Below are 24,363 nucleotides of genomic sequence, written 5' to 3' on the forward strand. Positions count from 1 at the left end.
TTCTTTAGCACCAGTACTAAAGAAGCCCTCTCTTAGTACAGGTTGGTTATGTTTAACTGCTGACTCCTATGATTATCACTGTTACTATTACAAATTCTGCCAGCACTACTGCCCAGATGAGATCCTGGAAGTACTTGTGTTAGGTTAGAACTGTTCAAATTGCCCAAACACTGGCAACCATGGCATTCAAGGTAAGCCGTAGGCTCATAGTTCAGTGTTCCAGAGTTTACCCAGCCTTCTAGAAAAGAAAGCTGAAGGGCTGTCCCACAAATTCAGAGAGAGACAGAGAGAGAGAGAGAGAGAGAGAGAGAGAGAGAGAGAGCCATCTGTAGTAGATGTCGTACTTCCAAGGGGGCCTTGGTGCCCCCTTCTCCCTCTTCACCACTCGTATTTCCCACCACAGTCAGGAGAGTCCTAAAGAGCACTGCTCATCTTCAATGGGTTGAGAAAGGGCTAAGGCAGCATTTGGGGTCCTGATCTCCAAAGAACTCTGACAAGAGTCAACAGCTAAGGGGCTCCCATCACTTGCTCACCCTGTAGGGTATTATGGGGTTTGGAAGAATGGGAGGTGTGCCAAATAGCCCTTCAGGAGTTAGCTGTCTCCCTCGCAGTTCAAGACATGCTCAGGCAGAAGCAGAATGGAGTGAAGGACAGGGCAGTGTGGAGAGGAAATCTCAGCCTGGGGAAACCCACCTGCATGCATGCCTGTCTACCTGCTCCCCTTCTGTGGAAGGAAAATGGCCCTGCTGGTGGCTGAGTTTCCTCTAGTCTCTCCTTCCCCCCAAACCATACATCTTTCCCACACAAGACTCGCCAAGTTGGGAAACCAATCTTCCCATTAAAAGCACAACTCAAAGTGCTTAACACATGTGTTAAGCCCATGTGTGTGGGCTATAGTCCATGGGGTCACAAAGAGCTGGACATAACTGAGCACAGCGCAGCACTAAGAGAGGACCTTGCCCCAGAACCACAGAGTCTTTTTTTCTCTCAACCGCTCAAACACATCCTAGAGCCAGCCCCTTCTCCCCGCCCCGTTCACACTTGTCCCATGCTTGGCCTGGCACAGACCAGGGTGTGGCACACTCCGGGGATTGTAGAGGTCTCTGTGTTTCTGTACAGGTTAGGGCTGCTGCCACCACCCCTGCGCCTCCTCACGATGGTGCTGGGGTACCCAGCCTAAGTCCAAAGCTATTCAACGGGTCTGTTGGTGCCGCCAGAACCCTGGAACCACCAGCCATGAATCTGTGTTGGAATGAAATCAAAAAGAAGTCTCACAATCTCCGGTAAGGCCTGGAGCCTCGAAACAGGGGCTTTGGAGCATTGGTGGGGATGATGTTGGGCTCCTCTTGCTCGTCACCCTCTTCTCAGCCTTCTTGTCAGCTTCATCCTCTGTTTTTCCTCCTTTTCATGCTCTGGTGCTGGGGGAAGAACCCTGGGTCAGAAGTCAGGAGACTTGGATTTGAGTCTCGGTCTTTTTCCTTTATTTTTATTTATTTTTTAACACCAAAAACATTTTGTATTGGGTTATAGTCAATTAACAATGCTGTGGTAGTTTCAAGTGAATAGCGAAGGGACTCAGCCACACATATACATATATCCATTCTCTCCCAAACTCCCCTCCCATCCCGAGCCTCAGTAGGCTGTGTCACCTTGGAAAATTGGTTTCAGTAATCCCTGAAAGTTGGCTTCCACTTGTTTGGATTTTTTTAACAACAACAACAAAATGAGTAAAGGAATAATGCTTGTTCTATTTCCCAGTTTTGTTATGAGGACTCAAATGAGATATGAAAACGCTTTCTGCACTTAAAAGCGCTGATGTATAAATGGAGGATTTGATTCCTGCCCGCCTTCCTCTCATAACTGTCTTCTATCTTAGTAGCTCTCATCTGCTTTTTCACATCTTTTAAAATTTTTTATTTATTTTAATTGCAGGATAATTATAGTGGTTGTTAGCCCTCTCTTCCCATCCACTGCTTATCCCCCACCCATGCCTCCCTAAGCTAAGAGCAAATCCGTAACTCAGTCGTCCCTGTTTCCTCTACCCTTCTCCATAACTCCCCTCCCACTACCTCACCCCAAACACACACTTTTCCTCTCTACTCTCTATCATCAAAGACCAAACTCCTGGCTTCTGGTGGGTTCTGGTGGAGATGAGGAGTGTACAGATGTTGAAGGAATGCAGGCTCTGAAATCAGACAACCCTGAGTTCAAATCCAGTGACTTTACTGTGTGACCTTGGGAAAATTACTTAACTTCTCTGGTCAACACCAGTGGCTACCTCTCAAGGTTGCTCTGAGAATTAGTAGAAGCAAAAATTTATGTAAAAGCCTTGGCCAAAGAGGTAGGGACGGAATAACCAGTTACCAATCATCTAAGGGGAATGGGTTCAATGGCTGCACACAGCCTGGACTGGCCTCTGGCTTCCTACCACTTGGACTTCAGTTCACGGCTCATTTGTGGGGAGAGGGGAAGGCAGACAGAGGTGACTATTCTGCACATGTTTTCCTCCTTCTGTATGTCAAGCTTCTAGTCTATGTTGCCCTCATCCTTTGGGACCCCTGGGCTGCTTGTATTTGTGTGCAACCTCACACACACGCGTGCCCACACTCAGCCACCTGGCACACCCTTCCCACCCACTGCATTGCTCCTGCTCAGAAGGCAGCCTCTGAGAAGCCTCTGAGGATGAACAGTTTGGCATGACTTGAGTTCCTCCAGGACAAGAGGGCAACACGACAGCTGTCTCTACTAACGCCCTTGCTTACTTCACTGCCCTTCGCAGCCTGATTCTAGGTGCACAGCTGAATGAACTGAAGTCCACCAAATGTTTTGGTACCGTGCTCTATGGGGAGGTGTCTTGGGAGGCTCTGTGGGTGGGTCAGAGGCTGGGTTCCGGGCTTTCTCCCACTTCAACCAGAGCAGCACCTCTTTCATCTGTTTATATAGTAAGATTCCACTTACATATCTGCTGGGGAAAAATGTTTTGCCACTTAACAAGAGGACTGAAAATCACTGGTCTTACCATTGTGTGCAGTGCCCGGCTAGAGGCCTTCTCAGACCACAGTGGAAAGCTTCAGCTCCCTCTCCAAGAGATAATTGACTGGCTCAGCCAAAAGGATGAGGAATTGTCAGCTCAGCTGCCCCTACAAGGGGATGTGGTCCTGGTGCAACAGGAGAAGGAGACACACGCGGTAGGTTAGAGTTACAGAGGCTGTGGTGTGTAGACTCTCGGTTGGGAAGGGATGTCTTCTGCAATGCCCTGACAGACGGATGCTCAGTCTCTGCTTAGGTGCTTAAAATCACTGGAAGCTGTATGCAGTCCTACCGGTTTGTGGACGGCACTCCAGAGAATAACTCAAATCTCCCCCCTCTATACATCACATCCAATATTGGCCTCCCTTAAAATGCTTCCCTGATTTTTAACGAGGACATGGGAAATGAACATAAAATAATATTCACTGAAAAAAACACAAGATAGAAAACTGTTTATAGGTAGATCTCAATTGTATAAAAGTCTATATAGATGTGCAGATGTGTATGTGTGTATACACACATAAGCAGGAACTCTGTCAAAATCTTCACAATGGGTAACTCCAGGGGATGAAATTAGTTCTTTTTAATTTTGTTTTTTTCATCCTTTTCTGAAATTTCTAAGATTTCTGTGACATATCTTTCCTCTATAATCAGAAAATAACAACAAATGTTTCTTAAAATGAACACAGATGCACCGGAAGAAATGATCACTATGTGATGTCATGTGACAGGGGCAATCATATTAAACAAATGTATCAAATCAGTATATTGTGCTAAATCAAATATGTACATCTTGTTAAATTTACACAATGTTATAGGTCAATTATAGCACAATTTAAAAGATGAATACAATACAGCAGGAAAATAAACTATAAATGTGTGCCACAGTATGGCTGAATTTTAAAGACAATATGTTGAATGAAAAAAAGAGTCAAATACAAAAAAGGGTACATACAGTGTGGTTCCATGTGTATAATAAGGTTGAAAAAATTGGCAAAACTAATCAGTGGCAGCACAAGTCAGGATAGTTGCTACCTTGGGGGAGGGGAGGAGGAGAGAGTGACTGAAAGAGGTCATGACAGGGCATTCTGGGATGCTGGTGGAGTTCTGTTTCTTCATCTCAGCACTGGTTACAGATACGGAATCACTATATGAAAATTCATCAAGCTGTGATGAAAAGTACACTTTTGATTTGTGTACTCACGTATATTTCAACAAAAATTTAATTAAACTTTTCATATAAATCTAGCCCATCCTGGTTTTGATTTCTTAAAGCCCCTTTCAGAGGACTTTCTGAGTCTTCCAGAGAACCAAGATTCCTAGCCCCAAGTCCCCATATTTCTCTCTACCTTGTGGCATAGACAGACCCATTTTGGAGTAAATAGACCTTCCAGTATCAAAGTTATTATTTTGCCTATAGAGAAGACTGCTCCTCTTTTAGTCTGAGTAGCCCAAAGATACAGGATATCAAACTGCACTGAGGAGAAGAAAGATTGTCAATTGCAGGATGGAATTCAAAGCAAATGAAAGACTTTCCTTCCCCATTGACCATGTTGCTAAACTTCACAGGCCTTTATGGAAGATGTCAAGTCTCGAGGCCCCTATATTTACTCTGTGCTGGAGTCAGCTCAGGCCTTCCTATCCCAGCACCCATTTGATGAATTAGAGGAGCCTCATTCTGAGAGCAAAGGTAGGTGGTCTTCCTCTCTTTCATCTTCTTCAGCTATGACCCATTAAACACCTTTATGCCCATCCCAAACTCATTTTCTCAGCTGTTACCTAGGAGGATAATTTATTCCTGCTGCTGCTGCTAAGTCGCTTCAGTCATGTCCGACTCTGGCTCCCACCAGGCTCCCCCGTCCCTGGGATTCTCCAGGCAAGAACACTGGAGTGGGCGGCCATTTCTTTCTCCAATGCATGAAAGTGAAAAGTGAAAGTGAAGTCGCTCAGTCATGTCCGACTCTTAGCGACCCCATGGACTGAAGCCTACCAGGCTCCTCTGTCCGTGGGATTTTCCAGGCAAGAATCCTGGAGTGGGTTGCCATTGCCTAATTTATTCCTAGGAGTCCAAAATTGGGAAGGAACAAGATTCATACTCTAAGAAAAGCAAAGAGAAGACCCTGGAGCAGGGGAGATGAGCGTTTGGCCCAAAGCTGTATGTGGTTCTCTGGAGCATCGTGTGTGGCCATCTAAGAAGGCATGAAAAAGAAATAAAAAAGACTCAAATGCATTAAACAGACTCAGTAAATAAAAGTAGTAGTGTGTTCTTTTAAAACGTACTGTTTTATTCCAGTATAGAGAGGCATGTGACACTGCTCCAATCAACTAGCAAATAAAAATCCTTTCAAAAAATCTTTAAAAATTAGGTGATGGTACTTGAGAAGAAAACTGATTGTGGCTCTTTAATTCTGACGCTGATGATTTTTGGTTCTCTTTCTCTGATGGAGTGGTTCACTGTAGGTCTAAGTTTAAATAAGGCATCAGGGTGGGATCCATGGTGTTTAGCTCCAAGTGATGGCCCAGCAAGCCCTCTTCTTCAGAAAGAAGCTTTGACACTCTGAGATCTGACAGGACCCTTCATTAATGGAGCCCTTTGTCGATGCTGTTGACCCTCTCAGTTTACCTTGAGCCCCTGCTACTGAGTACTAACCAGTACTCAATTTACCACCCAATGGGCCTCAGCTAGAACAAGCTCAAGAGAGCAGGGCAATTCCAATTAGCCTGGAGTTTGGGGGCTCTAAATCTACTTTTGAGGGGAGGTCTGAGGGAGGAGAAGGAAAATTACAATTTAGGAGCCTAGGTGGAAAGGCTGGGAAAGTCATACTAACCTCTCCTCTGCTAGACCTTCGTAAAATGCCTCCCTTCTTTGGAAGGAACTGCACAACAGACACTGGGCTTCCCACATGGCGCTAGTGGTGAAGAACTCACCTGCCAATGTAGGAGATGTAAGAGATGTGGGTTCGATCCCTGGGTCGGGAAGATCCCCTGGAGGAAGAAATGGCAACCCACTCCAATATTCTTGCCTGGAGAATCCCATGGACAGAGGAGCCTGGTAGGCTTCAGTCCATGGGGTCACAAAGAGCTGGACGTGACTGAGGCAACTTAGCACACACACACACAATAGACACTAATGCAAAATCACATTCTAAGGTCATGTGAATAGAACTCTGGATGATTGGCCTTACTGTGCCTCTTAAATATTTTACTCACTCTTTACCTTGCCCATTTCTTAAGAGTATGAGGAAATCCTCATGATACCATAGGTGGAAAACACCAATATGGTCTCTTGAGTGTCGTGGTGGATCCATGAGCCTACACATGTGATAAAATCACATAGAACAAAACATACACGCATACACAAATGAGTAAAAGCAAAATTGGGGAATTTGGAAAAAAAAATTCTGGATTGTGTCAATGTCAATATCCTGATTGTTATACTATAATTTTTACAAGATGTTACTATTTGGGGAAACTATCTGAAGGTTACATGAGATCTCTATTATTTCTCACAATTGCATATGAATCTACTATGAACTCAAAATTAAAGTTTTAATTTTTAAAAAAGCCACATGTATAAAAGGAGCTCAGCCATAAAAAATATGTATTTGTGTGTGTATGAAAACACACACACAGCACACACCTGTTTACAAAAGGCTGTTTCTGTCTTTCTGTGGGATACCCTTGCCTGGCTGGCCTGACCTGGCTTCATGACTGCCCTTGCAGATACCTCTCCTAGACAGCGGATCCAGAATCTTAGCCGCTTTGTGTGGAAGCAGGCAACAGTCGCCAGTGAACTCTGGGAGAAGTTGGCAGCCCGCTGCGTGGACCAGCACCGCCACATTGAGCGCACTCTGGAGCAGCTGCTGGAGATCCAAGGGGCAATGGAGGAATTAAATGCATCTCTGACCCAGGCCGAGGGAGTCCGAGCCACTTGGGAGCCCATCGGGGATCTCTTCATTGATTCACTTCCCGAGCATATCCAGGCTCTTAAGGTATGCAGGCCCTCTCTCCTGGCTACCCAGAGACCAGCTACTCCACCCAGACCCTGACAGTGTCCTGATGCTGAGGCTCCATTGTTGCCCTGGACTTCAACAGAGTCTCTCCCAGTTTCTCTGCTGGATTTGGGGGCTGGTTTAGCTGAGGGCTTCTCTGGTTAGGGAAGGGCTTCCCTGGTGACTCAGATGGTAAAGAATCCCCCTGCAATGCAGTAGACCTGGGTTTGATTCCTGGGTTGGGAAGATCCCCTGGAGAAGGGCATGGCAACCCACTCCAGTATCCTTGCCTGAAGAATCACATGGACAGAGGAGCCTGTTGGGTTGCAGTCCTTGGGGTCACAAAGAGTCAGACATGACTGAATGAATAACACACTTAGCTGAGGTCTCCTATGTCCTCCTGTCTTCTCTTTCCCTGGTGTTTTCTGAGAGAAGAAAAGGAAGTAAGGACAATGCCCACCCCCACCCCTCATACATGCACATCTTAGTTTGGTTGCCCTAATATGCAAGCATGGAAGCTGCGCTACTAAAACAAAATCTCCGGGTAAAGAGGAAGGAGTTGGTGTGAATGACTAATGGTTCCTCTTATCTACCTGTTGTGGGACTTGGATCCTGGTTCCATAGCTATTCAAGGAAGAATTCTCCCCCATGAAAGATGGAGTGAAGTTAGTAAATGATCTGGCCCATCAACTGGCCATTTCTGATGTGCACTTGTCAATGGAGAACTCCCGGGCTTTGGAGCAAATCAACATCCGGTGGAAACAGCTACAGGTAAAGGAGAAGCCTAAAGTGAGCCATGGGAGAAAGATTCAGTATAACTAGGCTTGGTGATGGGGGGACTTCTCCAGGCCTTCAGGAAGTAAAGGGGCATTGAAATGGGATTTATGTGGGGAAAAAGTTATATAAAATTTGGGGCCAGGAAACAAGCTTCTCAACCTCTAAACTGCAGGAAGTAATTAAGATAATCTGAGAGGGGTCTGTCTGCATTTGAGCACTCAGAATAGACAGGGGCAGATGAAGAGTGACTGTGGCCTGGAGTTAGAGATGCTCTTCTCTGACCTCTGGGAGTGACACGGGAGAACTAAGATTTGGGTGAATGGTGGGAGGATCTGGAACTGGAGAAGAGGCAGCCTTGGAGGGAATTCACAAAGATGGCCGGAGGCACCTGGAAATCCCACCCTGGATATGTGGAATGAGGCCACTGACTTCCTGCATATTCTTTCCATAGGTGTCAGTTGGCGAGAGGCTTAAGCAGCTTCAGGATGCTCACCGGGACTTTGGGCCTGGGTCACAACACTTCCTCTCCTGTATGTGAGACAAGCTGTACTTCACTTTGTAGAACCTCAGACACTTTCCAAGAGAGTCTACTGTTATCTGTTGGGGGCCTGGTGGGAGCCCAGTGTACCTTGGCATCTAAGAAGCAGTAGAATAAAGCAGTGTAGGATAGTGGTTAAAAGGACAGGCTCTTGAGTCAGAGAGACCTGGATCTGAGTCAGAGCTCCTCAACTTCATAGCTATGCAAGCTTGAAAAAAATAGCTTAATCTTTCTGAACTTCAATTTTCCCATATATTAAAAAGAGGGAGAAATATGATACCTAGCTCATAGAGTTATGGGAATTAAATGACTTTATTGTTCCAAAAATATGTATTGATGGCCTGCTGTGGGCCAGGTACCATTCTAGGCACTGGGGCTACATCAGTGAACAAAACAGAAATTCTTGGACTTGGAGAGCTTACATTCTGCTAGAAGAAGCCAAACCATAAACAAATAAGTGTGTGTGTGTAAAATGTCAGTTGGTGACAAGTGTTCCAGAAAAAAGTAAAGCAGGGAAGTTATGGGTTAGGGAGTGCTGGACATAATGGAGGAGGCATTGCAATTTTGAATAGGGTGGTTGGGAATGTTGTCACTGAAATCATGGCAACTGAGTAGAAACCTCAAAGAGGTGAGGGAATGAGCCATGTAGATATCTGAGGGAAGAGCAGACTGGGCAGAGGAAACAATAACTTCCAGGACCGTAAGGCAGGGGCATGCCTGAGAAACAGCAAGGAGACCAGTATAGAAGTGAGTGAAGAGGAGAGAGAGTGAGAGATCAGAATGCGAGCAGGAAGCCAAAGCATGGAGGGCCTGGAGGGCTATGGTAAGAACTAGGATTTTATTCTGAGTAGAATGAAGAACCCAGGTAGGGGTTTGAGCAGAGGGATGACATGATCCAACTTCTGTTTCAACAGAGTGTTGGGGCCAAGAATAGGAGGAGGGAGACCTGTTAGGGTACATATTGTGATCATCTAAATGATGGTGACCCAATCAGAGTGGAGATGGTGGAAATGTAACTAGATATGAAAATTAGATATGCACACAGAGCATTCAGTAGAGTATCTGGCACATAGTAGGAACTCAATAAATGTTAATGGCAATTCAAACTGTTGCATTATAATGACTGGCATGCAGCTACACCTGCAGAAATCTCTTGTACTCAGGGAAACTGCAAGCAAGAGATTGACCAGATGACTGAGCCTCTCCTGGAACATCTGGAAGTTAAAAACATGGAACAGAGAGAAGCATCATTTTCCAGACTTTCTTACCATAGATGAGTGGGCAGTCCTGTTCCCCATTGTCTCATAGGACTGAGAAGCTGGGCATTCTGGGGGAAGGGCTTTGAGTCTCATGAGGAGAGTAGGGTCACTTCATATCCACAGTTGCACACCAGCAGCTGAATGGACAAAATGACAGCCTGCTCAGGGGGAAGATTGTCAGGGTGGCCAAGGCCACCTGTTCATGCCCTTGTTTTGTCTCTGGCACATGACGGTATCAGTGACAACCTCTTCTCCGTCCCTCACCCTAACATCAGGGAGCGAAGTGTCTTCATTAGAAGTGTTTGCCCCATGCTCAGGTCCTGTTAAGACCTGCAATGAGACTCAGGCATCCCCTTTTGGGCTTAGCTATTTCTTTGGGAGGATAGTACAGGGGAGTAATCAGGGGCCTGAAGAACATTAGTGGCCAGCTTCTTTCTCTTTCTCTTCTCCCTCACCAGCCTCTGTTCAGGTTCCCTGGGAAAGAGCAATTTCACCCAATAAAGTTCCCTACTACATCAAGTGAGTGACCATCTGAATCGGAAACAGGTCAATTACCTGCCCACCCTCTCTCTCTCCTGTCTTTTTTTCTACCTATCCCTTTCACCCCTATCTGTTGGGATTCCTCCATCCAGTCCAGTTTTCCTTCTTACTCATCTCAAGAGCTCAATATTCTACCGGGTAAAGGTGAACCCTTGTGCTTTGGGATCTTCAGGGTTCACTCTCAGATCCCGCTGCTCCTTGTATCCAACCTATCACTGACGGATGTGTGCATGTTTGTCTGTGGGGTGGGGGGTGATATGGACCCTGGTGCTATTGATGCTTTTATTTATAGCCACCAGGCTCAAACCACATGCTGGGACCATCCCAAGATGACCGAGTTATACCAAACTCTAGGTAAGAATTCAAGGTTCCTGTACAGGGTAGAGATCTATACAGTTGCCTTTGTCCTATAAGAATACAGGGGAATAATATTCCATTGTATGTATGTATACCATATCCTTTTTATTCATTCATCTGCTGATAGGTTGTTTTCATGTCTTGGCTATTGTAAATAGTGCTGTGATGAATATAGGAGTACATGTATCTTTTTGAATTAGTGTTTTTATATTCTTTGAGTAAATACTCAGGAGTGGGGCTAGCTGGATCATACATACACCCACACATGCATGCGCACACACATACACATGGTAGAACACAATCATAAAAATGGATGAAATCTTGCCACTTGTAACAACATGGATAGACTTTCAGGATATTATGCTGAGTGATATAAATCAGATAGAGAAAGACAAATACCATATTATTCCATTCATATGTGAATATAAAAAGAAAATAAATGAACAAACCAAACAAATACATAGATACCAAAAAACAGAGTAGTGGTTACCCGAAAAGAAGGGGTAGGGGAAAGGCAAAATAGGTAAGGGGATTGACTGAATGGTGATAGGTGGAAATAAAATATTGTGTACATGAAACTTATATGATGTTATAAACCAGTGTTGTCTCAATAAAAAGAAAAAGAAAGAACACAAAGGAATCCCATCCAACAAGCAGATGAGGGTGGAAGTGAATCCTTGTCCTTTTTCTAGTGGCTTCCTTCCTTTCCTCTCTGCACCTCCCTCAACAGAAAGCTCTGTTCTCCCCCTGAGCAACTTTATCATCTCATCAGGGAATTATGCGTATAGATATATGCTATATCTGCTTTGAAAGACATTATCAAGGCTATAATATGAATGTGACTCTCTATAATATGAGTATGATGGATGTGACTCTCATGTATGTGCCTTATCTTTCACTGCTAAGAGACTCACTATTATGTTGTAGGTTTTACCCATGTTGATGCACGTGACTATAGTTCATTCATTTTTACTGCCATAGAGTGTTCCATTGTATATACCATAGTTTCCTCATCCATCCTACTGTTAATGGACATTTGGGTCATTTCTACTTTGGAGCTAACAAAAATAGTGCTGCTTCGTAAAAAAAAAAATGTAAAACTCACTGCTCTGGAATACATATACAGCTGGCTGGGTTGTAGGATATATGAATATTCAGTTTTACTAGGTAATACCAAGTTGTTTTCCAACATGATTGTGTCAGTTTACACTTCCACTAGCAATTCTCATTCATCCACATCTTTGCTGACACTTGCTACTGTCAGACTTTAATTTTTTGTCAATCTGACAGGTGTAATATGATATATTGTTGTGGTCTTAATTTGCATTTCCCTGATCTGAGTGGATCTCTTTCCATTCTTTGCAGCTGATTTGAACAACATTAAGTTCTCAGCTTACCGCACTGCCATGAAGCTACGTAGAGTCCAGAAGGCGCTGCGCTGTAAGTCTCCCATCACACTTCCCTTATGGCTTTCATCCTTCCTCATCCATTGGCTGTTTCCCATTCCCATCCCACCTTGGCCAAGGTTGTTGGTCAGCTTTGTGGGGACTCCAAAGGCAGGGATATGCTGGCTGTGGACACCTGATCTTTCCCGGGCCCTTCTATTTTCTCCAACCTCCAGACTCGTTTCCAAATTAACCCACAGCTCTCCTCTTCTTCGTCCCTTCTTCCCTGCCCAACACAGACAATCAATGTAGTGTTTTATGGCAAAAAGTATCCAGCAAGTGGTTTGGAGCCATTGAAGGCTTGTGTTCTTTCACCATCTTGGGGTTATTGGATGTAGCAGCAGAACGGTTGAAGCAAATGCCAATGGATAGGGGACAACATGGCTGCAGATATAATGCGCCTTCTGTCTCCTCTCTGAGACACTGTCCATCCAGTCTTCTTGGACCAAGTGTATCTGGCTAGGCTGATACCAGCATTTGGGGCAATTAAAAACTCCTCCTAAGGTATGTCACATTCACACAGCCATACATGAGCCTTCATAACCAGTGTCTAGGTTTTTAGAACAAGGTCCATGGACCCACCTATTTGCAGTTGAAATGCATGTAAGGACAGAGAAACTGAAAAAATGGTATGGTATTTGATCCCTGGGAGTTTACCCAAATCCCACCATCTTCTTGAAACTGATGTCAAGGATCATTTGGGTATAGAAACATTTGGAGTTAATTTAGGGGGTCTTCTAATGCTTTCTCCCTACTTGGGTTGTTTGTCTTGGTAAAGGGCAAGCTTATTTCATACTACAAATGGCTAGTCTGGAGATGGAGTCAGATTTGCTGATGCTGGTGTCTGTATCTCCCTGTCTAGTCCCTGGGCTTCTACTTTGGGCTTTACTTTCTCTTTCTCTCCTTTCCTCCCCAGTGGACCTCGTAACTTTAACCACAGCCCTGGAGATCTTCAATGAGCATGATCTGCAGGCCAGTGAGCATGTGATGGATGTGGTGGAGGTCATTCACTGCCTGACTGCCTTATATGAACGGCTGGAGGAGGAAAGAGGCATCCTGGTCAATGTGCCGCTCTGTGTGGACATGAGTCTCAACTGGCTCCTCAATGTTTTTGATAGGTAAGGGCTTGCTGCCCTGGCAGCCTCCAAGATGAAGTTCCAGTGGGATATCCGGAGTGGACACAGTGGGATGGGTTTGCTCCCCTGGTGGATCTGGACTCGGCTCAGCTTGGGGTATGGGTGGCACCAAGCCCCGCTGGGATCCAGCCCATGAGGGAAATGACCACCAAGATGTTAACCCTTTGCAGATATTCAAGTTCTCAATCTCTTCTTTTAAACCTAGTGGTCGCAGTGGAAAGATGCGGGCATTATCCTTTAAGACTGGCATTGCCTGCCTGTGTGGCACGGAAGTGAAGGAAAAACTGCAGTGTGAGTACAACTCCAAAGTCTGGAAGAGGAGTTGGGTGGAGGGAGGGTTGTGGTGGGAGAGAGAAAGGTGCAAGATAAGCAGAGGTCCAGGCTTATGACTCAGCACACGGCTACTCAGACTACATTGTAATGCTTCCTGGTACAGGCTATTGCAAAGAATCTACAACAGCCAAAGGCCAAGATGGGTCTAAGGCCCATTATCATTCTCACTGTCCCTCCAAGGACATTGCTTCCTTCTGATCTAGTGTAATTACTTGATGGGGATCTGAGTTGGGATCCTGGGATACCCAGGTCCTGGACTTTCTAGTTCCACTTCCCGATGGACCATCAGGCTTAGCCCTCTCCCCATCTGATGCTCAAACTATGTCACATGTTCTGCTGGAGACTTTCCATGGGATAACATGGGCAGTATGCAATAATCCCATTATCTGGGGGGTGGACAGCATGTAATTCTGTAAATTTAAACCTCTCTGGTGTACAATATCTTTGTCTTCCCTTCCATCCTCCATCATTTGTACAGCATTTTGCATTTTTCTGCAGCAGCATCATTAGTTGTCAGGTATTTACTGTTCACTGACTACTGTGCTAAATGTGGTGAGTACAAGGCCCAGTTAGATGTGGTCCCTGTCTCAAGTGGTTTATAGTCCAGGTGAGGAGACAGAAGTACAGAGAAAGCATTTCTTAGAGTGCTGATTAGAATCACCCGAATGGGAAAGGATATGTGCTATATGAGATCACAGAAGAGTGAGGACAACAATCGAGGAAAGCTTTACAGGGAAGAAGACTTTTCAAAGTACATTCATAGCTATGATGTAATTTATTTCTCCCAACATTCCTTTCAGATGGGATGGACAGTGATGATGTAGTCTTCATTTATAAGTAAGGAAACTTCAGCATAGAGAGATTCATGACCTACCCAGGGTTTCCCAAGCTAGTTAGTAATGGGTCAAGAACTAAACTCCAGGCCCTCTGTCTTCTAGTTTTGTTTGTTTTCTGGGCCTTAGGTGAGGCATGAAGCAGAGAGACAAGAAACTCTGGAGGAGGTTTTTTAAAATTGGGTTGCGATAGGGGAGTTCCCACAAGGGCAATGTTCAAATATAAGTCCCATAGGCTGTTCCACAGTCATTTAGAGTGAATTCTTAGATGACCAAATGGGTTGAATTGTGTCCTCTTTATAGAGTATCTCTACAGTGTTTCTTTTCATTTGTGTGGATAATTGAGAGATTGCTGCAGTATGAGACTACATGGGCTACACAAACAGGAGGGGATAGGGCAGACCGACCTTGATTCATATTCGGGCACCTTTGAACCCTCAACCCCTTCATCTTGCTTCTTGAGACTCTGTTTTCCCGGCAGTGTGTTTGTGTCTGGCACTGCTCTCATGCACAGCTCACTCTCTCATCACCCTTCCCTCCTCCTCTCTGTGTTCAGAGAGAAAAAAGTGAGACAGACATGAAGAAGGAGAGCATTAGAATGTTCTTAGAGGGCTTCTAGAAGATCGGGGACCTTTAGGTATTCCAGTTTCAAAAGTCATTAGCTAAGTCAATGCACTCTTACCCTTTCTTCTTTTTCTCCTCTTTCTCTTCACACCATTCCCTGGCTATTTCTGTTATGGTGGGGCCAGCAGACCTCTTCAGCCAAGTGGCCAACTCAGGCAGCCAGTGTGACCAACGCCATCTTGGTGTCCTGCTTCATGAGGCCATTCAGGTGCCCCGTCAGCTGGGGGAAGTGGCAGCCTTTGGTGGCAGCAACGTGGAGCCCAGTGTCCGTAGCTGCTTCCGTTTTGTGAGTATGGAGCTACGGAGGGAGGGAAGGAGGGACGATGAGACAAAGACTGGGAAGAAGGGAGGGAGGACTCAAAGCTGGGCTTCTGTTCTTGTTTTGCTTTGCTTCAGATATTTGTTTCAAGTTTTATTGGCATATAGTTGCTTCACAATGTTTTGTTAGTTTCAAGTGTACAGTAAAATGATTCAGTTATACATATTCAAATACCCATTCTTTTTCAGATTCTTTACCCATACAGGTTATTACAGAGTACTGAGTAGAGTTGCCTGTGCTATAGTACTCAGATGGAAGGGAGTTTGTTGGGCTGGAACAACAGGGCAGAGGGTCCTCTGGGCTTTTAGGATCAGAGTCCTGTGGGAAGGGCACCAAGTCCACTAGGACAGGGTAGAAGGTGGACACCTCTAAAGAACAGGCAAACCCAGGCCTTGCTGTTTCTCTTCTTCCCACGAGGGCTGCCATTCTAGGCTCAAGACGCTTTGGGCCTCAGACATCGCCGTCGGGCTTCTTGTTTCCCTAGAGCACTGGGAAGCCAGTCATTGAAGCTTCACAGTTCCTGGAATGGGTCAACTTGGAGCCCCAATCCATGGTGTGGCTGGCTGTTCTGCATCGGGTCACCATTGCTGAACAAGTAAAGCATCAGACCAAGTGCTCTATCTGTAGGCAGTGCCCCATCAAGGGCTTCAGGTAGGGAAAACAATACCTGCTGGAGTGATACTGAGAAAAATAGGCAATGTCACGTATAAATCATATATTGCAAAATGACGCATTATGTAGTTATATAATTACAACTAATCCATTGTATATATATATGTGTATAAATATACATGTTGTTGTATGTGGTTGTAATTCTTTCTATTGCGTTCTGTTTAATTTTTGAAAAAGAAAAAAAGATGGAATATTTTTTCAGTTATATTATGAAGTATTCAGACCTAGAAAAATGTATAGATAAGCAAAGTGGGGGTGGAGTGGGACAACAGCCCAGAAAAGGAAGTAATTTGTTCTTTGTTTCCCAGGGAGCATTAAGTAGAACCCAAAAGCGCCAGCATCCTGACCTATGAGAACACCTATGTACCAAAAGGTGTGCTGGCAAATGGTTCACAGCCTACTCTCCAGAAAGCAGAAGAGAAACCTGATAGAGCATTGGCTAATTTCCATGATATAGATACTACCACTGTGGCCAAAGTCAGGCTACTCACAGGAGATCAGGAAGAGATGCACAGTTGTACACCATTTGCAGTCTTTCCACCACAGGGTACAATAGATGTAGACAACCTCCAGAGCATAAATAATAGTGAAACAGGAAGTGATAAGCTTGAGTATTTATTACCTTAGTTTTTAATACTCTTTGCTTAATTGTGAGTTTATATGATTTAATTTTTAAATAATAGCTATAGTTAACAGCCAACTTGGAAAATTCCTGAAATGTTAACAACTGGCTCCCATGAGCTGGTATGAGCTGGCTCCAGTACCCCATGGTGGGCACCCATCACCAAGCTGAAGAAATAAGCAAGATTTTACAATATAGTTGTATATATGTTATATATTTATATATTTTATGTCTACTAATTTATATATTATAAACATATTTTATATAATATGCAAAACAATATATTTGAAGTTTCCTTGATGAAATTTCCCTCCTACTCCCACAAAGATAACTACTGTCCTGAATTTGGCTTTCATCATAAAATGCTTATTTTTATCCCTAGAGGCTCAGCAGTAAAGATATGCCTACCAATGCAGGAGATGTGAGTTCGATCCCTGGGTCAGGAAGATCCCCTAGAGAAGGAAATGGCAACCCACTCCAGTATTCTTGCCTGGAAAACCCCACGAACAGAGAAGCCTGGAGGGCTATAGTGCATGGGGTCACAAAAGAGTTGGACACGACTTCTTGACTAAATAATAAAAACCTTTTAAAGCTCTAGCACATACTCTTTTGATAAGCAGTCTGCTTTCTATAAGCAAATGAGGCACAGAGGTGGAGTTTACGCTGCTGGCTGGTGTAGCTCTAGGACAAGATGTCAGACCTCTGACTGCTCTAAGTCAAGGTACTTCACCATGCCACGCTACTAGGTCTGGGCAGTCCAGGAAGGCTTTGGAATTGGATCTGAATGGCTAGTCTGTATTCAGTCATAATAGTTATTATAATAACTTTGAGGAATAACTTTTAGTCAACATACCCACAGCTGATAGAATCAGTTGTCTTCATAATGAAAGTGTACCTTCTCCAAGGAAGCTGGTCATACCTGTGAAACTGTACCCTTTCAGGCCACCCTTGTTTAGAAGGCCATTTGATATAATGAGCTCTTTACCCCTGTCCCACCCTCCTTTTAATATATTTTTAATTAACGTATAGTTGATTTACAACATTAAGTATAATTGAGTTACAACATTGTATTAATTTTTGCTGTACAGCAAAGTGACTTGGATACATTATATATATATTCAGAATGTGTATATACACATATATGTATACCTGTGTATATATACATTCTTTTTAAATATTCTTTTACATTATGGTTTAACACAGGATATTGAATTTAGTTCTCTGTATACAGTGGGACCTTGTTATTTATACCACCCTCCCTTTGAAAAAGATGGTGAGGCAATGCTATTTCCCAAACTTCCTATAACTCTGAGCATGTGATTTCATGGAGATTCATGGTCTCTGGAGTAAGACTAGCCATCTAGTGAGGACTCTGCCACTGCTCTGTGTAGGAGGTTAAATGCCCCATGTACAGGAGGTTATAGTTCCATGCTTCACCCTCTTCTAATGCAGGTGTGAATTTGGATGTTTGGGGGAGGGGAAGGTCGCTAGAGTATATTGTATCCTCTTTCCCACCGCCTCTCCTCTCCCCAAGGTACCGGAGTCTGAAACAGTTTAACGTGGACATCTGCCAGACCTGCTTCCTGACTGGCAGGGCCAGCAAGGGCAACAAACTTCACTACCCCATCATGGAGTACTACACCCCGGTATGGAGCCTCTGCGCTGCGGGGAGGGGCCGGCAGCTCTCAGCTTCTGGGTGCTTGATCCATTTTGCCCAGCATTGGCTCACTGTATTGTGCTCTCCATTGGGGAGCATCCTCCATAGAGGCCTGGTAATTGACTGGTTTGAGGGATCCAGGCCTGTTCTTCTAGCAGAGCTTGTCCTTCGTCCTCACCTGGGCTGCAACTGGTTGGATCAGCCCAGGACATTCTTGGTCATCTAAAAGGTACTCACTATTCTCCTGCAGAGAAAAGTCTAGGAAAAAAAATAGAGCAAGGCAGTTCCTGGTGACTAGCCTTTGATCCCTCTAGTTTTTCCTGCTTAGCTTCCTGGGTCGTTCTTGTCCCCTGGTCTTCAGTTGCTACTTTGTCATTGCTTCTATCCCTCTGAATCAAAACCAAAGTTTAAAGTTTGTGCTCAGATTCATTACTCAGTCTCTTGTGGGAAAGGGAGGGAATGCTCTTTACCTGGGTCTCCAAAACTGACTTGGCTTTCATTGAAAACTGGTCCCTTCATAGCCTCCTGAGACCAGGTTGGTCAGCATCCCTGAACTCAAGCCACAGAGTTTCTCCTCTGCTGTGTTCAGGACCCACAGCTCCAGGCTTAGCTTCCTGAGCTGACTCTGCTCCCTAAACTCTTTTATCCCTCTTCCCACAGATAAGACCAAAGTCCCAGGCATATCCCTAGCTCTCCCCACTGCTCTCTTCCATCTCCTCTCCTCATCTCCATAATCCATCTCCATGAGCTGTCATTTCTTCTCTATGTTTTGTTGGCACAGAAACATGTGTGACCCAATGGAAGCAGTGATGTTGCCCTTACATTTTTTCTTTTATTATCATCTAAAAATAAGCATTTGGCTTCCCGGGTGTCACTAGTGTTAATGAACCTGCCTGCCAATACAAGAGATGTAATAGATGCGGGTTCAATCCTTGGGTCAGGAACATCCCCTGGGGGAGGGCATGGCAACCCACTCCAGTATTCTTGCCTGGAGAATTCCATGGACAGAGGAGCCTGGTGGACTACAGTCCGTGGGGTCACAAAGAGTCAGATACAACTGAAGCGACTTACCATGCACTGCAAAAATAAATATTTATTAAAATCATACATGAAAACTGGCTTGAGATGGTAGACTGATAATCCTCTAGCTCCTGCTCATCTTCTGCATCTCTAGAATTTATGTAAAAGATATCTAAAAGTTAACAAATATATGATCATTATGAAAGATTCTAATTTTTAGAGGTGTTTAAAGTATAAAACAAAGTCCCCTTTTCTCAGTATGTTCCCCACCCCTCTAGCCCAACTTCCCTGAGGCAACCAGTGTTCATAGTTTGGCACATATCCTTCTAGATCTTTTTCTAGGAGTGAGATGTGATAAAGATAAGTGAGAGTTGATTACCAGTCACGTTCCCTGCTCCAGTGGAGCAGCCACACCTCCATAGAAAAGCCCATTAGTGTGAGTCCCCCTGTCTTGTCTCCCCCCAGACCACATCCAGTGAGAACATGAGGGACTTTGCCACTACCTTAAAGAACAAATTCCGGTCAAAGCATTATTTCAGCAAACACCCTCAGCGAGGTTATCTGCCTGTTCAATCAGTGCTGGAGGCTGACTACAGTGAGACGTGAGTACGGGAGGCTGAGCAGGGGCTGCAGGCATCCTCACTGAGCCTAGGGGTATGCTGTGAAGGGGCCGAGTCCTGCGTGGGCTAGGGCAGTGCTCCAGGACAAACCCAACTAGTGACAGCACAGTTCAGCTGGGGCTTGACCAGGAGTCTGACCCAAGAAACAGATTTGACTCCAGTCTCTGGATCTTGCTCCCATCAGCTCTTGCCCAGCTCTCTAATTCCATGGTGGTGACGGGGTGTGTGTGGCTGGGTGGTGGTGACGGGGTGGTGTGGATGGGTGGTGGTAATAGGGCGTGTGTGGCTGGGTGGTGGTAATAGGGCGTGTGTGGCTGGGTGGTGGTAATGGGGTGTGTGTGGCTGGGTGGTGGTGATGGGGTGTGTGTGGATGGGTGGTGGTGACGGGGTGGTGTGGATGGGTGGTGGTGAGGAGACAGGCTGCCCAGCTGCGCACTCTTTGGTCTTCTGAGTCTTTGCTGCTTTCCTCCAGGCCAGCTTCTTCCCCGATGTTGCCACACGCTGACACACACTCCCGAATTGAGCATTTTGCCAGCAGGTACCACCACATTTGGGGGAGGAGAATTGTCAGGAGTCCAAGGGGGAAGGGGCTTTCAGCTGGGGCAAGAGAATGGCGCCACAGCCAGGGGGGTGGGCACAGTGAGGATAGGCAGCAGCCAGCAAGGCCCAATGTTTGGGGGGAGGGAGAGTTGGGACAGCCCCCCAAAGTCCCTGATTATCCTCTTGTGTGATGAGAGTCCTTGAGATGAAAGCAAGCTTCATATTCTGTGTTCCCTTATGTTCCTGCTCTTTCTTCCCAGGCTTGCTGAGATGGAAAGTCAAAATTGCTCCTTCTTTAATGACAGCCTGTCCCCAGATGACAGCATGTGAGTTTTCACAGCTGCTTATTTGCCAAGAATAGCTCTCCTTGTCCACTATTTGGGAAGGGTATAACCTCAAGGGAAGAGGGATGTGGTGGTTAGGGTCCTTGACACCCTAAGGAAAGAAGGCTGCTTTCTGGGCACAGTGTTTAATGAGGGAAACAGTGTACCCTCTATCAGATGAAATGGGCAGTGAAGGATGTACTACCTCCCTGCCATCCATCAAGGTCCCTTTCTGTTGTAAGATCCCATCCTTCTATTCCCAACTCTAAGGGAAGAAGAATATGCCCTCATCTAAAGTTTCACAAATAAGCCGTATCTTATGCTCAAAATGCTAATGCCCCATCTTCGGTCACATCAACCCTGGGGAGATATCAGGGGCTTGACTGAAGTGTGGCCAGAGAGATTCCTGGATGCTCTAGCATCCAGGGACCTGTCATTTCTAGGGAGGTTCCCAGCTTTCTCAGAGGACCTAGGAACTGTCAGTTACATGGATAAATGCAGTCCTGGGACTGGGACTCAGGCAGGCCACAGTTCCCTTGGGGATGGGAAAGCGAAGGGGGATGGGGTGGGGGAACATCACAGAAAGGGAAGTGACTTGCTCATTGTTTCCCAGATCACTACAAGTAGAACCCAGACGCCGCAGTATCCTGTCACCCCCAAGCACGACCCTTGCACCTTTGAACACTTTGATCCCTCTTCCTGCTGTGTGCAACTTAGAGAGGGACTTCCCCAACATGTGTCTTGGGGCTTGAGCTGGGAGCTGAGAACTCACACCCTGAGCTGTTTCCCTGTTCAATGCCCAGCCCCTCTTTCCTCTCTCCACACGCACACAGAGATGAGGACCAGTACCTGCTACGGCACTCCAGCCCTGTTACAGACCGGGAGCCGGCCTTCAGACAGCAGGCTCCGCACAGCATGGCCACAGGGAGCAAAGGGGAGCTTGAGAAGATCCTAGCCCACCTAGAGGATGAGAACCGGTGGGTGTGACAATGGCAGAGATCTGTGTGGTTTCTACAGTCAGACAGCTTAACTCAAGTCCTGGACTTCCACATCCTAACTCTGTGGACTCAAACAAGTGACTTATATTCTGTGATCTTCCATTTCCTCATCTGTAAAATGGGGATGGTGATAATAGTACCTATGTCTGAGAGTTATTTGTGAAGATAAAATGATCAGGCATATAATGTGTTAGCCAGTATCTGTCTTATTGAAAGGGTTCTAAAATAGCCCTTTCAATAGCTAAAATAAAAGCTATGCTAATAATTGGTCTTCCCTGTTGTAGCTCAGCTGATAAAGAATTCACCTGCAATGCAGGTGACCCTGGTTCAATTCCTGGATCAGGAAGATCCTCTGGAGAAGGGTTAGAATACCCACTCCAGTATTCTTGGGCTTCTCTGGTGGCTCAGATGGTAAATAATCCACCTGCAACATGGGAGATATGCGTTCAATCCCTGGGTCGGGAAGATCCCCTGGAGGAGGGCATGGCACCCCACTCCAGTATTCTTGCCTGGAGAATCCCATGGACAGAGAAGCCTGGTGGGCTACAGTCCATGGGTCACAAAGAGTCAGACATGACTGAACAAATAGACACACACACACACACACAATACTAATAATTATTTGAATCATTTTAAGTCAAGCTGAGTATCTCCAAGTACCCAGGAGATGCCGGCAGACAGAATGCAAACTGAGAATACAGAAGAGATGCTGCTTGTCTCTGCCCTCAAGGAACTTTCAGCTGTTGGAAATGGAAAGAAATCCTTATCACTTAGTGAAAGTGGTGAGAGGAGGATAATATTGCATAGAACATGTGAGGACTGGAAGAGCGAAGATGAAGATGATTACGGGGATGACATTGATCTCCCTAAAGCACAGAGGGCAGCAGGAGTCTGAAGAGCATCTAAGCCTCTTTGGGGGTGTGTCCTAGAATAAATAGCACCCCCTGGAACAGTGCTTCTCAAACATCAGTGTGCATACAGGCCACTTGGGAAGCTTGGTGAAATGCAGGTTCTGATTTGCAGGTCTGGGGTGAGGCCTCAGTTCCTGCTCTTCTAACCTAGAAGTTGCCCATGCTGCTGGCCTAACAGACTGTGTCTGGAGTTGCTAGTCCTTAGAACAGTGCCTGTTCGCAAAGTATCTTTTACTGGTTCAAGACAAGATAAATACATAAATACAGAGTAAGCTTTTAGAAACTTTCATAGCAATTTGACATTGCCATGATATCCAAGCATATAATGAGTGGACTTGTCTCCATTGAATAGGATGTAGACCAGTTTGAGTATTGTTGAACTTTGTGTGGCAAGTGCTGTGTGGCATGACCAATGTACTAGCCATATGCATTCAGACCAAACACTGATCCTCAATGGATTGAAAAATCCCCCTGGTTTTTCCTTATGGATATTTTGGGAAGTGCTGTGCTAGAGCAGTGGTGGGGAGGCCCTGGGAAGCACTGGAGAGAGAGTGATTCTATTGTAAAAAAAAAAAAGTAATATCCCCCAAAGGAGACCATTTCTTTGGAATCTGTTTCCTTGATGACCCAACGTGGGTGTTTAAAGTGGGCCAAAGAGGAGGGTGGCAGAGAGAAGAGGAAAGATGGGTGATCTTTTGTTTATGTTATGTCTTCCCCTGTAATCTAAAAATCTAAAAGTGGAGTAGGTGAGTCAGCGGCTCTACTGCCTCATGTTTTTGCAGAATGTGTTTCTGCCTGGCTTTTAAGGTCAGAATTAATCCCCAAAGCAGCACATCAAAGTGCTGAGAAATTTGTTATACTAAATGTCAGCTCTCTCTGCGCTGCAGCCTAGGAACAGCAGAGTAAATATAAATATGCTGGAGAGGAAATGGATATGGCCATTCAGGCAGGAGCACAGCTGGAGTGGGCTGGGAATGGGAATGCAAAGGGATTGTTCACACCTGGCTCTGAGGGGACACTGGGCCCTGGACAGTCAATACCCCATGAGGACGTTCAGCCTTGGCTTCTCCATCCTTGACAGGATTCTCCAGGGAGAGCTGAGGCGCCTGAAGTGGCAGCATGAGGAGGCCACTGAGGTACCCGCCCTGACTGAGGGCTCTGCCGAGGTGGCACAGGGCCACTGCAATGAGGAGCTGCTGGCTGAGGCCCGGATCCTTCGGCAGCACAAGAGCCGCCTGGAGACGCGCATGCAGATTCTTGAAGACCACAACAAGCAACTAGAGTCCCAGCTGCAGCGCTTAAGGGAGCTGCTCCTACAGGTGGGTCTGGGGCTGGGGGAAGAACCAGAGCAGCCTCTGGGCACGGGAGGGCTGGGAAGACCTTCTAAAGAGCGCTGAGCTGGCAATCAGAAAAGATGGGGTAATGAAGGAGCCACTATATCACAGCGCTCAGCCAATTTTCTTGCACTGAGATTCCACTCCATCCTTCTGTGTTACTCTCAAGTCACCATGGGGCCTCGGGCAGAGGGAGGGCTTTTGGGGGCTCATGTCCCCAACCCCCATTTGAATCTGGTATTGAAAGAACAAGTTCAAATAACCATCCAAAAGGTTGATTTTGCTGCTTTGATGTTTGCTGGAAAGAAGCAAATTTGGGCATGCTTGGCGAAAGAAAGATTTTAGCTGTGGACAGATCACTTGTTACTTTTTATCCCTTTCTTCTTTGAGAGGGAGTGTATAGAATGTAGTGTGGTTCGGGAGTTCAACAGCCGTGGAATTGAATATGGTTCTGCCAATTAGTGGCCCTGGATTGTTAGGCAA

At 45.6% G+C, this 24,363-nt stretch overlaps 1 protein-coding gene across 1 annotated transcript in view; it reads left to right on the forward strand.

Annotated features, from left to right (window-relative positions):
• Nucleotides 1–24,363, forward strand: part of DRP2 (dystrophin related protein 2) — a 44,481-nt gene that overhangs the window by 17,551 nt on the left and 2,567 nt on the right. Inside the window, exons 4-22 of the mRNA XM_070291020.1 lie at nucleotides 1,120–1,283; nucleotides 3,032–3,188; nucleotides 4,600–4,720; nucleotides 6,754–7,022; nucleotides 7,647–7,793; nucleotides 8,251–8,329; nucleotides 10,055–10,115; nucleotides 10,429–10,490; nucleotides 11,859–11,933; nucleotides 12,855–13,056; nucleotides 13,280–13,365; nucleotides 14,993–15,150; nucleotides 15,668–15,834; nucleotides 18,012–18,123; nucleotides 19,620–19,756; nucleotides 20,247–20,312; nucleotides 20,575–20,640; nucleotides 21,471–21,614; nucleotides 23,628–23,865. Coding sequence (XP_070147121.1) covers nucleotides 1,120–1,283; nucleotides 3,032–3,188; nucleotides 4,600–4,720; nucleotides 6,754–7,022; nucleotides 7,647–7,793; nucleotides 8,251–8,329; nucleotides 10,055–10,115; nucleotides 10,429–10,490; nucleotides 11,859–11,933; nucleotides 12,855–13,056; nucleotides 13,280–13,365; nucleotides 14,993–15,150; nucleotides 15,668–15,834; nucleotides 18,012–18,123; nucleotides 19,620–19,756; nucleotides 20,247–20,312; nucleotides 20,575–20,640; nucleotides 21,471–21,614; nucleotides 23,628–23,865 — 2,511 coding nt within the window. The remainder of the gene's footprint in view (nucleotides 1–1,119; nucleotides 1,284–3,031; nucleotides 3,189–4,599; nucleotides 4,721–6,753; nucleotides 7,023–7,646; nucleotides 7,794–8,250; nucleotides 8,330–10,054; nucleotides 10,116–10,428; nucleotides 10,491–11,858; nucleotides 11,934–12,854; nucleotides 13,057–13,279; nucleotides 13,366–14,992; nucleotides 15,151–15,667; nucleotides 15,835–18,011; nucleotides 18,124–19,619; nucleotides 19,757–20,246; nucleotides 20,313–20,574; nucleotides 20,641–21,470; nucleotides 21,615–23,627; nucleotides 23,866–24,363) is intronic.

This window comes from Ovis canadensis, chromosome X (assembly GCF_042477335.2).
Source record: "Ovis canadensis isolate MfBH-ARS-UI-01 breed Bighorn chromosome X, ARS-UI_OviCan_v2, whole genome shotgun sequence".
Taxonomy (NCBI): domain Eukaryota; kingdom Metazoa; phylum Chordata; class Mammalia; order Artiodactyla; family Bovidae; genus Ovis; species Ovis canadensis.